At 32.5% G+C, this 14545-nt stretch overlaps 1 protein-coding gene across 2 annotated transcripts in view; it reads right to left on the bottom strand.

Moving 5' to 3' along the window:
• The window catches only part of LOC142435576 (ubiquitin carboxyl-terminal hydrolase 9X-like), a 188143-nt gene that overhangs the window by 30786 nt on the left and 142812 nt on the right, over positions 1–14545 (bottom strand). For both annotated transcript variants that reach the window (XM_075539809.1, XM_075539810.1), the window contains exons 33-38: positions 10426–10599; positions 8432–8573; positions 7441–8182; positions 6907–7030; positions 6163–6388; positions 5371–5500 (exon numbers count right to left, since the gene is read on the bottom strand). In XM_075539809.1, the coding sequence (XP_075395924.1) occupies positions 5371–5500; positions 6163–6388; positions 6907–7030; positions 7441–8182; positions 8432–8573; positions 10426–10599 (1538 nt within the window). The remainder of the gene's footprint in view (positions 1–5370; positions 5501–6162; positions 6389–6906; positions 7031–7440; positions 8183–8431; positions 8574–10425; positions 10600–14545) is intronic.

Below are 14545 nucleotides of genomic sequence, written 5' to 3'. Positions count from 1 at the left end.
AAATCTAAATGAAATGGACAAATTCCTAGATTCATTACCTAAACTAACATAAAAAATTCAAAACCATAGAAAATGAGTACATTCTGAGTCATAGCAATTTTAGAAGACAACAGAACGGCGTACTTTATGGGCTACTGAAGTTATAAATCCTTACTGGAATAAAAGGCCTCATTTTTAATATGTGTATTCAAACAGTGGACCTGTAGTTAGTAGCTTAATGGATTATCTCATCCCAATGGAGCTCCTAAGAAAAATTCCATCAAAGATATTCAACAACAAAACAAAACACCTTGCCCAGGATGGCTTCACTTATGACATTTATCAAACGTTCAGAAAAGTTGAGAATCCTTCTTATGTATTTCCAAATGTTTGAAGAGGAAGGAATTCATTGGAACATATACATTCTGATTAAACCAACCCTGGTTATAGAACAGAACATTACAGAATAATCTTATTCATGAACACAAAGTCAAATTACCAACAAAATTCTAATGAACTAAATATAAAGGAAATTATACACCATACCAAAGTTGGGTTCATATGAGTGGAAACTTAGTTCAACATTATAAAAATCAGTTGCTTTCCAACTTTGTTCTAGAAACATGTTAAGAACAAGGACTGTTTTGCAATCATAGAGCAAAGAGTACACCATCAAATCATAAGGACAGCCCTGAATTTGTCCTCTTAGGCACCTGGAAAGCTGAAAATTAGTCATAAAATAAAGGAGAATATGTGGGTACTGATATCATATTCAACGAAGCTGTCTGGAATGAAGAAATCATTAATGATTTTTAGTGTACATGTATTAGCTAGTGCATGGTTTTAATAGAGGGAAAAGGAAAATTCAACACACAAGGTCCATACTCTTATTTACCTATGTCCTTGCTATCACGTAATCAAATCTGTATTAAATGTGGATGAAAACCAATAGTTGAGTGACAAAATTATAAATTGCAAAAAAATCCTTAAAAAGGAGAAGATTAATATATCAAAAGACCAATACTGTGTACTAAAAAAATATTCTTGGCGCAGGAGAGAGATGAAGTGGAAATGCCTCAACTTAAAGAGATATACAAAATTAACATTACTCTCATTTAATGAAAAACTATTCCTTTGGAGAATGTGAGTAAGATGAGGATGCTTACTCCATACTCATCTGCATATAATGATCACTGAGGATAAGGGTGTTAAAGTGTGATGAAGAAAGCAGATGGTGCCCTGCTATCAATCAGAATAGTGTCTGAATCTAAAAGGCTTGTATTCACAGATGCAGCTTAAGGAGTCAACTAAAACTACATGGAAGAAGCACAACAGCTTGTTTGATCCAAAGATGACAATAACAAAATTCAAATACGACAAAGGTTAAAGTATCAGAGTTTAAATTGTGAACACCAATTTGTAGAAGGCTATTGAGGGAAGTGGGAAGCCAAAATCCATCTTGAGTGTATATCTAGTCAGGTTACACTTCTGCACGATCACCTCTGGCTTTGGGCCAGGGTCTCAAAAAGCTTTACATTCAGATAGAGATCACTGCAATCTTGATTATGCACAATCAAACTTGATACTTGGTCAACTGATCTCTCTCTAGACCTAATCTGAAATTACAAAAATTTCTTCCCATGCTTTTGAAATAATGGACTTTTCTTTCTTATCTGTATTTCTATATTATTTTTATTTTATCCCTACCACTTTATTGGTTTTTTTTGTTTCTGCTGGGTTTTCCAGTTCATGGAGGACAGAAGGAGTAGATGCATAGACAGTAACTAATGCAATTATTTATAGAAGATGTATGGGTGGGAGACAGGGTGGGTGAGGAGATTTGAGGAACAGATAATGTATGCATCATGGGGGAGGGAGGACTAGAAATGACTGTGATTACACCATATTCTTAAAGTAATTTGACTATGAAAAAAGAAGAAAATTGCATAATTCTTGTTGATATGATTGAATGAGGGAGGGAGGTAAGGGAAGGAAGGAGAAAAATGAACTGAGTAGAAAATAAAATGCTTTAAAAATGATTTGAAACAATGGATCAATATATGGATTGTTGTAAGAAATGTTAAGAGCCCCAATAAAATTATTTAATAATATTTTAATAACATAAATATGCACTATTACTTTTATTACAGAATATTTTGTCACTTGACTAAATTAATCATTTAACACATTTAACAGGTATATACATAGCAATTTGTACGACAGAACAAATCAAAGACAAATGTAACAATTTTTTTTGCAAAATAACAAAAAAGCAGTATCACAACAGAAATGAAATCAAATTAAAATTTAAAAAGATAATTATACCAGAACAGAAAAATGGGAGCAATTATTGGGATTCTGAATGTCTGAATCCCAATAAATTTGAAAACGTAGATGAAAAAACATTTTATTGAGGGTTCTTATATACATCATTTTTATCAGGCACATTTGTACATATGTTGACATAATTATTTTCTAGACATTTATTTTCTATTGAGCCCTTGGTGTCAGCTCCTCTCAGATATCAATTTTACGTTAACTATTCTAAAATATATAAAAGGGCAGCAAACACTTGAAAAAGCAGGCATAGCCTTCATACCAAAACCAGACAAAGACAGTATCTGAATAGAAATTAAACTAAGACCTGTAAAATAAATGTATGCATAAAATCCGCTTCAAAATACTGGTCAACTCCAATTATATACATATATATATATATATATATACATACATACACATATATATATATACAAGAAATACATCATGATCAGGCGAAATTTATACTAAATACGTAAGGATGGTTCAATATTAGAAAAACTACAATCATAAACAAAAGGTGAGAACCACATGATCAAATCGATACACCGAAAACATTCGGTAAGATCCATCATGAATTTGTGATGAAACACCTTAGAAAATAGGAACTAAAAGGGCAGTTCACAGCACAATGAAGGTTATATATACAAAATCAAAGGCCAATATCTCACTTAAGGGGAAGAATGAGAAGCATTCCCTTCTAAATGGGAATCAGACAAGGATGACCTATTTGAACACTCTTATTCAAAACTGTGTTAGAAGTCTAAGAAAACAAAAAGAATGAAGTAAAATATTTTCAATTTCATTAAAAAAATTTTTTTGGGGGTCAAATGATTGTTGTGTCCATGTTACTGATTAAGCAGGTTGTAAAATACTTTCAAGGAAAAAATAAAGAAAAATTCAAACTTATCCAAATTGGCAGAGAAGAAACAAAATTTAATTTGCATATGGTATGATTTTATATATATATATAAAAGTTCAAAGATATGACCAAAAGTTTACTGGAAATAATAAAAAGATTCAGCAACATGGCAGGTACCAGATCAACAAACAAAAATAAAGTAGATTTCTGTATATGAAAGAATAGTTAGTTAAAATTGCCTGGTACTTGTATAATAATAGATACATAAGACAATGGAGCAAATTTGAGAAACCAAAACAACTGTGTCCTGGTGAATGAAAAGATAGTCACAATCACTAGCTTTCTGAGAAATGTAAATCAAAACAAGGTAAACAAGTATAAACTTGGGTAAAGGAGTTAGATAGTATTCCACAGGGGAAGATTAAAGGGGATGAGGAACAAGGCAGTTTTATGATGTTTGTTTGATAAGTAGGTTAAGTTGGTTAACATAAAAATGATATCTTGAAATGTACTATATATTACATTTAATAATATATATTCACAAAAGTATATAAAAAATTCAAATGGCATACTACAGGCAATGATGCTTCAAATGATTTCTTAAAAGTGTCAAGAGAGCAAAAATATCACTTTGAGGCCTGAATCACCTATAATATTTTCAATTGTCTCATGTGCATGTGAAAGATGGACAATAAATATCACTAAAGAAGAAATGATGCATTAAAATTACAGTTTTCCCAAGAAAGTAACATAAACTGTCCTAAACAGATCTGTCTTAGAGAAGAACAGCTAGAATGCTCCTTAGAAACAAGGGTGGTGAAACTTTATCTCATGTACTTCAGACACATTATGAGGAGAAATCTAGCCACTTGTAAAGGAAATCCTACTTGATATAGGGTTAATAAAAGAGGAAAATCTGTCCCAACTTGATCGCTGAGGACAAAGTGGGTGCATATGCAAAAGTTGTGAACAAAGCTGATGGTGCCCAGCTTTCAAATGATATAGCATCAGGGGTCTTAAAGGCTTGAAGACAACCAGGTGGCCATCTAGCTAGCTAAGAAACAACAAAGCCCACACGGAAGAAGCACGCCATCCTACCCCAACACGAACGCTGAAGACAAAGCGGGTGCATAGGCAAATGCGGTTAAGAAAGCTGATGGTGTCCAGTTGTCAAAATATATAGAATAGGGGCCCAATAGGCTGAATAATAAACAAGGGGCCATCTAACTGAAAAACAACAAAGCCCACATGGAAAATGCACACCAGCTTGTGAGATGACAAGGCATCGAAGGGATCAGGTATCAGGCATCAAAGATAAAAAAATCATAGCATTGTGAATGAGGGGGAGTACAGAGTGGGGACCCAAGGCCCATCTGGGGGAAATTGACTTGCAGAAGGGCTGTGGGGAGGTGAGGAGCTTCAGAGTACAGTGTAGCAACAATGAAACACACAATTTTCCTCCAGTTCTTAAATGCTTCCCCCCCCCCCCTACTATCATGTTCCGAATTCTACCTTACATATCTGGCTGGACCGGAGGATATACACTGGCACAGATAGGAACTAGAAATCCAGGAAATCCAGGACAGATGAACCCATCGGAATCAGTGGTGAGAATGGCGATATCGGGAGAGTGGAGATATCGGGAAACTTAGGGAGAAAGAACAGATGACAAGGTCTACATATAACCTCCTCCCTGGAGGACAGACAGCGGAGAACTGGGTGAGGGAGACATTGGATGGTGTGATGGTGTAAGATATGATAAAATAATAATTTATAAATTATCAAGGGGAAAGGGGGAGGGAAAAACGGAGGGGGAGGGGAAAAATGAGAAGCTGATACAAAGGGCTCAAGTAGAAAGCAGGTGTTTTGAGAATGATGACATACATACGAATGTGCTGGACACAAATGATGTATGAACAGATTGTGAAAAGAGTTGTATGAGCCCCTAATAAAATGATTATAATACAAACAAAGAGAAAATAGTGATGGCAACATATATACAAATATATGCTTGATACAGTTGATGTATGGATTATTAGAGCTGTAAGTGCTCCCAATAAAATGATCGTTTAATAAAAATAAATTGGCAATGATTTTAAAAAAAGGTGAAACACTGTGAATGTCAGCAATAAAATATTCAAACATAAAGAATTAAAAAAAAAACAACCCTCAAATAAAAGTAAAATAACCAAACAATTATTTAGAGTTCTTACCTAAATGTGCATACATTACAAACAGGTTGAAATATTGCTGTAAGTGCCGTCCATGTTCCGAAACTTCCCTTCGCAGGAGATTTAATACTGCTCTTAGTAAGTGATCACTCAAACTTAATTTATCACATGTCTTATAAAAATAAAGAGTAAAAAAAGAAAATGATTAAAAAAAATCATACAAGATGCAAAATGATTTCTTTATATTTAGTTACAAAGACATGTTTATATATTTGGTTAAACTGTGCAGAAATGGTTGGAAGAACTGCTCACATGGGAAACTATAAGAGGAGATTCAAAAGTGTGTGGATAAATCACATTATCCTTCAATTCCATTTTCCTAAGTTAGTTGTTTTTGAAGATAACAAACCAAGAGCTACAGTAGATGTTTCTGTAAAACTTTTAAAGTGCTATCATTATAAACTGAAAATGAAATTCTTGCTTTAAAATGTTCACTAAATATCGCCCCCCAAAATTAAATTTAGTTACTGTACAAGTAAACGAATATATAACCAAAGATTTATATTATTGTATATGAACAGAACTCTTTCCCCTGTTATCTAAGTACCTAGTAACTATTCATTTCCACAAAATGTTTAATGTATACAACTTATATTAACTTTTATTATGATGACAGATTGTATACATGCATGAATACATATGTATGAAGGTAGTAAATATAACAACAGTTGTACTTATGGTCATCAATTTGAGACTGAAGAAAATACAGTATTTAAAAATTTAATTTTTTATTTTTGAAGCTTTTAAATAGTAGAGGTAAAGCTGTCCAATTACCTGACTAGGTGGTCCTGGAGATGGAAAGGGTGAAGGACAAGGTCCATCTTGCAAAGAAAAATGTGCAATAAAAACGATAAGTTTTGCAAAAACAGTCCTTACTTCTGCAATAGGGCATTCCAGAAGGTATTCGGAAAAGCGATTTGAAACATTAAAAAGGACATTATGAGCAAACCAAAATCGCACATTCTTGCTGTGACGGAGGAGAAGGCATAGTGAATCATACCTAAAACAAACAAATATCTTTGAATATCAACTTTTAGTAATATGCTTTGATTCCTGTAGTGAAAATATCTATTGTTATAGATCTACTACTGTACTTTGGCTGTACTTGATTCCAGTATAAACATCAAACTGTTCAAGTGAACCTTTTGACCTTATTCAGTAAATAAAATTAGATGAGAATGTATTCAAGCCTTTTCAATCTCTTATCAAAGAATTAAGTATTCTACAATAAAAAATTGACAATCATATCAAATCTTAAGCCATTAATTTTATCCATTAGTAGTGGGTAAAATGTTTTTATCATAAGAGCTGAAATACAATAAACATTAGATAACCTATAATAAAGCTATCAAAAGTAACACATTTCCAATTACAATGCACTTACTAAGATTAAATAACTGATTTTTGTTCTGCATTTGAATTAAGACTTGTGATTAGAGGAAAAAATATAGCAGTATTATAGCCAATTAAACCATATCTAACGAAGTAAAATATGTATAACAATCCAAAGACACATACCAGTCACTGGCAGGGCCACGGATAATTTTCTTTGTATGAAATCCAGTAGTAAAGAGGAATTTAGCAGCAAGTTTAATACTTATCATACTAATTTCTTCTGCTTCAGGCAATAGGTGGTCTTGTCCTTAAAATATAAAATGTTATTAAAATCAAATGCATTTCTCATTTCAAGCTACATGTTAAAAAATCTTTGTAATCTTAGTTCTTGGTGCTTATTTAACATCTTATTAAGCCATTTAAAAATATGAAATAATTTTTACAACAAATAAATGTTTCTTAAAATATTCATAAATCATTCAAAGGTACACAATAATTTAAAATCTTTTCAAAGTATCTGACTTAATTGACCAATGCCTCAGAATGAGTACCTGATTATCAATATAAATTTTAACCACAGCTGTGCTTAAAGGAAAAATATTTGAGCAGTTATGACTTCCAAAGATATGTGACCAACTATACATACTGACATTTAAAATGAAAAGAGGCTAATGTTATATTTGTAAAAATGAAAGATAATCAAATGAATATACTAACCTGGAACAGGGCTTAAGTAAACGCCATTACATGTTAGCAGATTTTTCACAAATTGAAAATATTCTAAGCTGTATTGCATTTGATTATGCATGAATTTTACATTATGTTTCCGCACACTTTTCTCAATGGATGGCGACATATACAACTGAAGAGGTCTTTTGATAGTTAGCTCTGATATATAGCTAATTAATCCACCATCTTCGTTTACGGTGTCCATTCGTTCATAAAAAAGTATATAAGCATTCCACCACCTTTTTTGCCTTCTATGTGCCATGCGTTTCATCATATGATCAAATACTTCTCCCACGTACTCCCCACCAAAACACTGATTTTTCATTTCTTCGTCATCATCCAGTTCACACCGTATTACATCAGCATCATCAAATTTAAACCAGTGATTTCTCTCACCATCCCTATTAATGATGTAAGAATAGTAATGCCCCCCACTTGCTTGACCACTGTGTACAAGAATGCCCACAAGCCTATATTTTGTACTTCCCATTGTCAAAATTTCAGATCTTTCATTCTGTACTATCAACTGACTCTCTGGAATTACATTATTTTCTTCTAGCTTTGCAACTCCTGATACTGTGTAAGGCTCCATGTCGAACTCTCGAGGAAATTCAAAATAATCATTGAATTTGATTGCACATTCTCTTTCCCAGTCATAGTCAAATCGTTTCAGTTGAATAGCAAGAACAGGAGGTAATTTTTTAATTAGTAAGCGCTTCACTGTATCCACCTACAATAAACAAAAAGTACAGCTGTATATTATTTTATAATCAAATAATATATAAAATAATTTACTGATAGTCTAATCCTAACTTTTAGACTAACTTATATTTATAGTTGTGTATAATAAACAAACAAACAAACAAAGGATGACATATGGGAAATTCTACAAGTTATTAAGAGTTTTGATGATGAAAAAAAATGGTCTCGCCATTAAATGTAATCATAATTATTTTGAACCAAACTGGACCAAACATACCTTTTTATTACACTTCTCACAATGATATGCATTCGCACCTTCCAATAAATCTCCTTTGATATACTGTTCCAAAGAATCAAGAAGATTTTGATGATTTCTGATGTCTATATTCAGAGTAGTAAAAGATTCCTCACATTCATACCTATATATTAAGAAATGTACCCCCCCCAAAAAAATTACCATTTATTTTGAATATTTATAAACATTATAAGTTGTAAACAATGGAAATTACATATTTAATATGCTATTAAACCAAGTCCATGAATCACAGAATATTAATAAAAATTGCTTTTGTAATTTTATTTTTGATTTACAAAATATTACATTCTTGCTACACATTATTGCTAATACTAAAACCACATAATTGACTAGATATTTCAATACTCCACTACCAGAGAACTGAGGGATATGGAAGAATGAAAATGAATCAAACTTATTCATTATACTAGTGGTCTCAATGATAAAACTGGTTATATTCTACAACCCTGCCACTAGTAAATTATAGTGACTTCCAGTAGAAAAATTTTGATGGGACCAACTAATAAACACAGAAAATGGAGAATATATTTACAACAATCAAACTCATTCCATTCTCTAGAATTGTAAAAGCACTGTAGAATAATTATGTTACAACATGTCTCTTTCATTTATAAATTTTCCAGTGAGGAAAATGTTTACCAAAAGACAAGCCCATTACTGTTATCAATTTTACTCATATCAATGACCTATGACAGAGTAAAACTACCCTAAAAAAATCCTAAAATTGTAAACTGTCTATATGCAGGCTCCTAGAGGTTTTTCCAGCAGAGAGCCTGGTGGGTTTAAATCAGTGATCTTGTCACTAGCATATTAGTGCACCATCAGTACTCTTTAGAAAAATATGACAGGTTCACACACACTCCTCCAACAAAAAATGCTGGCTTTTTTTTGGGTAGATAATATTTCTAGTTAAGCTGCTTGTTATTATTATCGCATACCACTTAATACGAGGAAAAATGTTTGAAAGAGCAAAGGAACTGATATTTAAGAATTAAAAAAGTAACCTATTATAGAAAAAAATTATTTCTATTATATAAGAACTTCAGTCTTTAAAAATTTAATCTTGCATACTTACACACAAACAAGACAAATGTTTTGAGTGTGTATTGCTGTTTTTTTCATATAGTAGTAAAGCAATCCTTTGCAACTATTTTTGAAAACTGAATAGGAATTAAAAAGATGTGAGGAAAATAGTAGATATTTTTGATTGTCCATATAACATATCAGGGTTTTCCTGAGAACCAAATTTGGCCAAGCTACCGAACAAATGTATGTTATCAACTGAAACAATGGTGAAATTTCATCATGCACAAAATATTACCTTTCTCCAATAATTTCTCTGTAGAAGGACATACCAAATACATATAAGATACTCTGATAAGACTTTTAATGTTAAAGATAACATAGGCATTAAATTCTAAGTTAAAACTTTTACACAAGCTTAATTGTCTCCATCAGTAAACCTTCTCAACTATATATGAGCCAGTAGAAACCTAATAAATTATCTTTACTTTGATATTTAAGTACAGAATTGAGTATTTTTCTAACTTGGGTTTAACAGTTTCATTTGCAGACATACCATCTGCAATCATCACAAATCTTAGAAGAATTGACTACTTTTCTTATAACAGGTCTGTTTTTGGCCCATCTTCAAAAGTTACTATATTTAAACTATTTCAATTACTTCCATTATGACAGGGGAATAAAAGTAGCAGCAATAAGACTTTAAAAAACATTTAAAGTCCTATATAAATTAACAATATATGGAAGCAGTTAGGTATTAATGGCAATAAAATTAATTGCTAGAGAAATAAAAATATTAGGAAATTTGGGGCACTTAGTAATGTATATTACACTGGTACATAAGTGATAATGCAAATTTTACTTGCATTATTTAACTGGGGTTGGACACAGAGGGACTGAGTGTAAGGTTTGTATTAAAAAATACAACTTACGTATGTGGACAGCCTTGGCAAATCTTCTGATCAGCAAAGGAGCCTCCTAAGACTTTACTTAGAATAGCTGGATATCCTAAAGCTTTAGAAGCTTCATCTAAACTATCCACTAAAGAATTAAAAAATTCTAAGGCATCGTGTTGTTCTCGTAGATTAATAGGTTCACCCCAAAGCCTAAGAAATAATAGAAAATCATTCTCATATGATAATTCACCTTTTGTTTTTCTAAATAACAAATCCACAAGTGGAAATAGAAATAGATTAAAGTTTTTAATAGAAGTAGGACCGACATAATAAGAGGAAAAAAATGAAGTAGGACCCTCTCCATTAAAGCTAATTATTATTTATGGTGTGATAATAGTGATGAAATTCGTAAAAGCGAAGCTCATAGAAAAACCCCCACAAAATTCTTGGTACATTTACCAAAAGGCAAGCTTTATGAGGGCTCAAATTCACTGCTATCTCACGATAGTGTGCACCTGCCTTCTCACCCTACCCCAGCCCCATGGGTTTCTGAGAAGTAAACTGTTCAGGCAGCAAAAAGCCCACTGCTTCTCCAGTGTCGCTGCTGGTAGTTTTGAACTGCTGATGATGTGGATTTCAGCCCTTTGCATCACTATGCTACAAGGGTTCCTTTTAAGGGCTAGCAAAGGTGATATGGAAGTGGAAAACAAATGGAGAAAGTAGGATAAGTGATGCTATGTTGTGGGGTGGGGTGGATGGAACTGCAACCAATCACTTGATAAAATGATTATAAATTTTTGAGTAGAAATATTAGACTGACCTATAACATATAATCTAAATGGAGGGAGGAAACATTCTTTTATATGGATAATTATGATTTTCTTACAAGTTGAAATAATTTGTTTTCATATAAAATTATTAATATAGTATTTTTATTATTTGTTTTGGGTCGTATAGTACACAAATCACATCTATTTATTCTTAACCTATGAAATCCATTGCTCCTGAGTTAATTTTAACTTCTACTGATCATATATTGAGGTTAATTTTGAGGTGAGTAGAGCAGGTAGTGGGTTTGAATCAACCATCTTGTGGTTAGCATTCTAAGGCTGACACAACAGCACAGTGTTTCTTATTCCTTTTAAGAGGCTATAAATAACTGCAATTTTCCATTTACAGAATAGTCTTAAAAGCATTAAATGCACTTAGATTAATCTTAAGACTTTACCAAAATTAATCTGCTTCTTTGAAATGAATTTGTCTATCAAAAAGATTCCTAAGACAAATAAATATATCTACGCACACACAATTTTCTAAAATAGAGTACAGTGTAAGTTTTACTCAGTGCAAGCACTCAAAAACTACAGGCCCATTCCCATGTAACCCAAAAACAGGGTCTCACAATATTATCTTTTGTTTTCCTCCTTGTCTACTATTATTAATCTGACTTCTTTATTGGTATCATGGTTCCCCCAATTATCAAAAATAATATGTCTCATAATATGAATACACATTTTGATAAATATTGACATGTTGTAAACATATATATGGATATTTATGAAAATTTTCATCTGCACAAATGTCTAAGAGTAAAATCACTGAGGTGGATGGTAAGTAATTTGGACCCTAAACTGTTTAGGTATGTACTTTGGTTATAACATGAGTTAATCTGAACTAGACTGTAATTGATATACAGACACACCATAATCAAACTGCTCAAAAACAAAAGTAAAACACTTGGGAAATGTTAAGAAAAATGATTTGTAGGAGAAAAACAATTCCACTGACTACATTTTTTTTCCCCTAGAAGATTTTGCTATGTATCCATCAACACATTTTCTGCAATTGTGTAGCTGGAACATTCCAAGGTGGTTGCTGAATTATGAGCTATAGCACAAAAGTAGAGTTACTGTCTGGCAACCCACAGGTGTTGTTCTACTCTGCCAAATAGGGTCACTATGAGTTGGAATCTGTTCAAAAGCAGTTGAGTACATGAAGAACATGGCATCAGGATTGGAGATATGCTTTTAACAACTTGTAGTATGCAGCTGACACTTCGATTGTTGCCAGGAATGAGGACTTTAAGGACTTGCTGATGAAGATCAAAGACAACAGACTTTAATATGCTTAAACCTCCATTCTAAAAGGGCAACGGCACCCAAAAAGTGGACCAATGAAACATCCTATTAAATGGAGAAATGATGGAACTCATCATTAATTTCATCTTACTTGGATCCAAATCCAATACTGATAGAAGCAGTAGTCAAGAAATCAAACATAGTACAATGTGCAAATCCACTAAAAAGACCTCTTTAAAGAACAAAGGTATTGAGGAAAAAAAAGAGGAGCTGATATCAGGGCCTCGTATAGAAAATATTTTGAAAAGGATGATGGCAACATATGTACAAATGTTCTTGACACAATAGATATATAGATTGTTATAAGAGGTGTAAAAGAGCCTCCATAAAATGACTTAAAAAAGAACAAAGGTATTCTGATGAGTAGTATGTGTCTGACCCAAGACAATGCAGTTTCAACTGCTTAATAATTATCAGAAATCTGGAAAATGAAAGAGAACTGAAGAACTGACTAAATTATGTTCACAAAAAATACTGAATACATCAGAGAACTTAAAATATTAACAGAAAGAGAAAAATTAACATATAATAAATAACTTTCATAATAATTTTTGAAGGCTTCTCATATTTGCCCAAGGAATAAATCTATCTTGGAAGAATTTGAAGAAAGAAAGAAATTTGGCCAGAATATTCCTTTAAAGAGAAATGAGACTGTATCTCACACACCTACACATGATTTCAAGAAAAATCCTTAGAGAATGTTATCTGCCAAAAGAGAGTTAATAACAAGATAATGGCAGTGGCTGAAACAATGGAAACACAGTAAAAGCTGTGAGGATAGTACACAGAACTGGGCAATGTACATTTTATTGTATCTTTGAGTCTTAACTGACTTGAGTGTACTCAATTAGCCAAAAACAAGGCTCCAAGAATTGATGGGATACCCAGTGAACTGTTTCAGTTAGCTGACGGAGCACTCACACTCACTCATCTATGCCAAGAAATTTGACAACACTTACTTGGCTGGAAGAAATCCCTATTTGTCCCCATTCCAAAGAAAAGTGACCCAACAGAATGTTCAAATTATAGAACAGTGTATAATAGAAATTATAGAAATGAGGTATCACATGCAAGTGACATTTTGTGAAGATCATTCAACAAAGGATACAGCAGTACATTGATAGGAAGATGTCAGAGGTTCAGGATAGATTCAGAAGAAGATTCTGATAGATCTCACATGCTTTAATGTAAAATTTTTAATTCATGCTTAGTATATTCAAATTACATATTTCCATGATGTTTAAAAAAACTGCCCGAGTATACCCCCGTATATTTGCATGTTTAATTATCTATGGAAAAGATAAGATTTAAAAATTATGGATTTTCTGACCTTTTGTAGCTTATCTCTTATGTTTAATTTTGATAATTATATGATATACAGTATAGATGTAATATACACAACTAGTCACACATAGATAAAACAGTAACTAAAGTATAGAAAAAACAAGAAATGTGAGAGAAACCAAGGAATATATGCCAAATGATGGAAATTTAGTATATAAGTAGAAAAAAGGTTGTGTATTTCTTTAATAATCTAAACTGAGCGCTTACCTAAAATATAGAAATCTATAATTAGTGAGTTATTAAAAGGTATTATACTATAAAATAGTTGCTAAAAAACTAAACAACCCTATGTGGTATTTCAATGAATGAATAAAAAGGAAAGTATTCAGAACGGGAGTTATTTAGAACAAATGTCCTAGAAGATCAAGATTCATTTGGCTCCTAACTTCTCAGTGTTTGGAGAGTAATTTTGCTTGGGGAATGGTGAAATTCTGAAAATTTCTGTAACTCACTGGCACTGGGTCATTTTAAGGTTAGAACTACCCTTAAAGTCTCATCTTTCTCCTGGTAGTTTCATACTATTGCTCTTGTGATTTAGCAGCCTTGGGTTACTATAATCATCAATGCTACTTGAGATTCTATAGCAGGGGTCCTCAAACATTTTAAACAAGGGGCCAGTTCACTGACCCTCACACCCATTGGAGGATCAGATTATAGTTATTTAAAAACTACGA

This window comes from Tenrec ecaudatus, chromosome Y (genome assembly GCF_050624435.1).
Source record: "Tenrec ecaudatus isolate mTenEca1 chromosome Y, mTenEca1.hap1, whole genome shotgun sequence".
NCBI lineage: Eukaryota > Metazoa > Chordata > Mammalia > Afrosoricida > Tenrecidae > Tenrec > Tenrec ecaudatus.
This window is presented reverse-complemented; position numbering and strand designations above follow the sequence as displayed.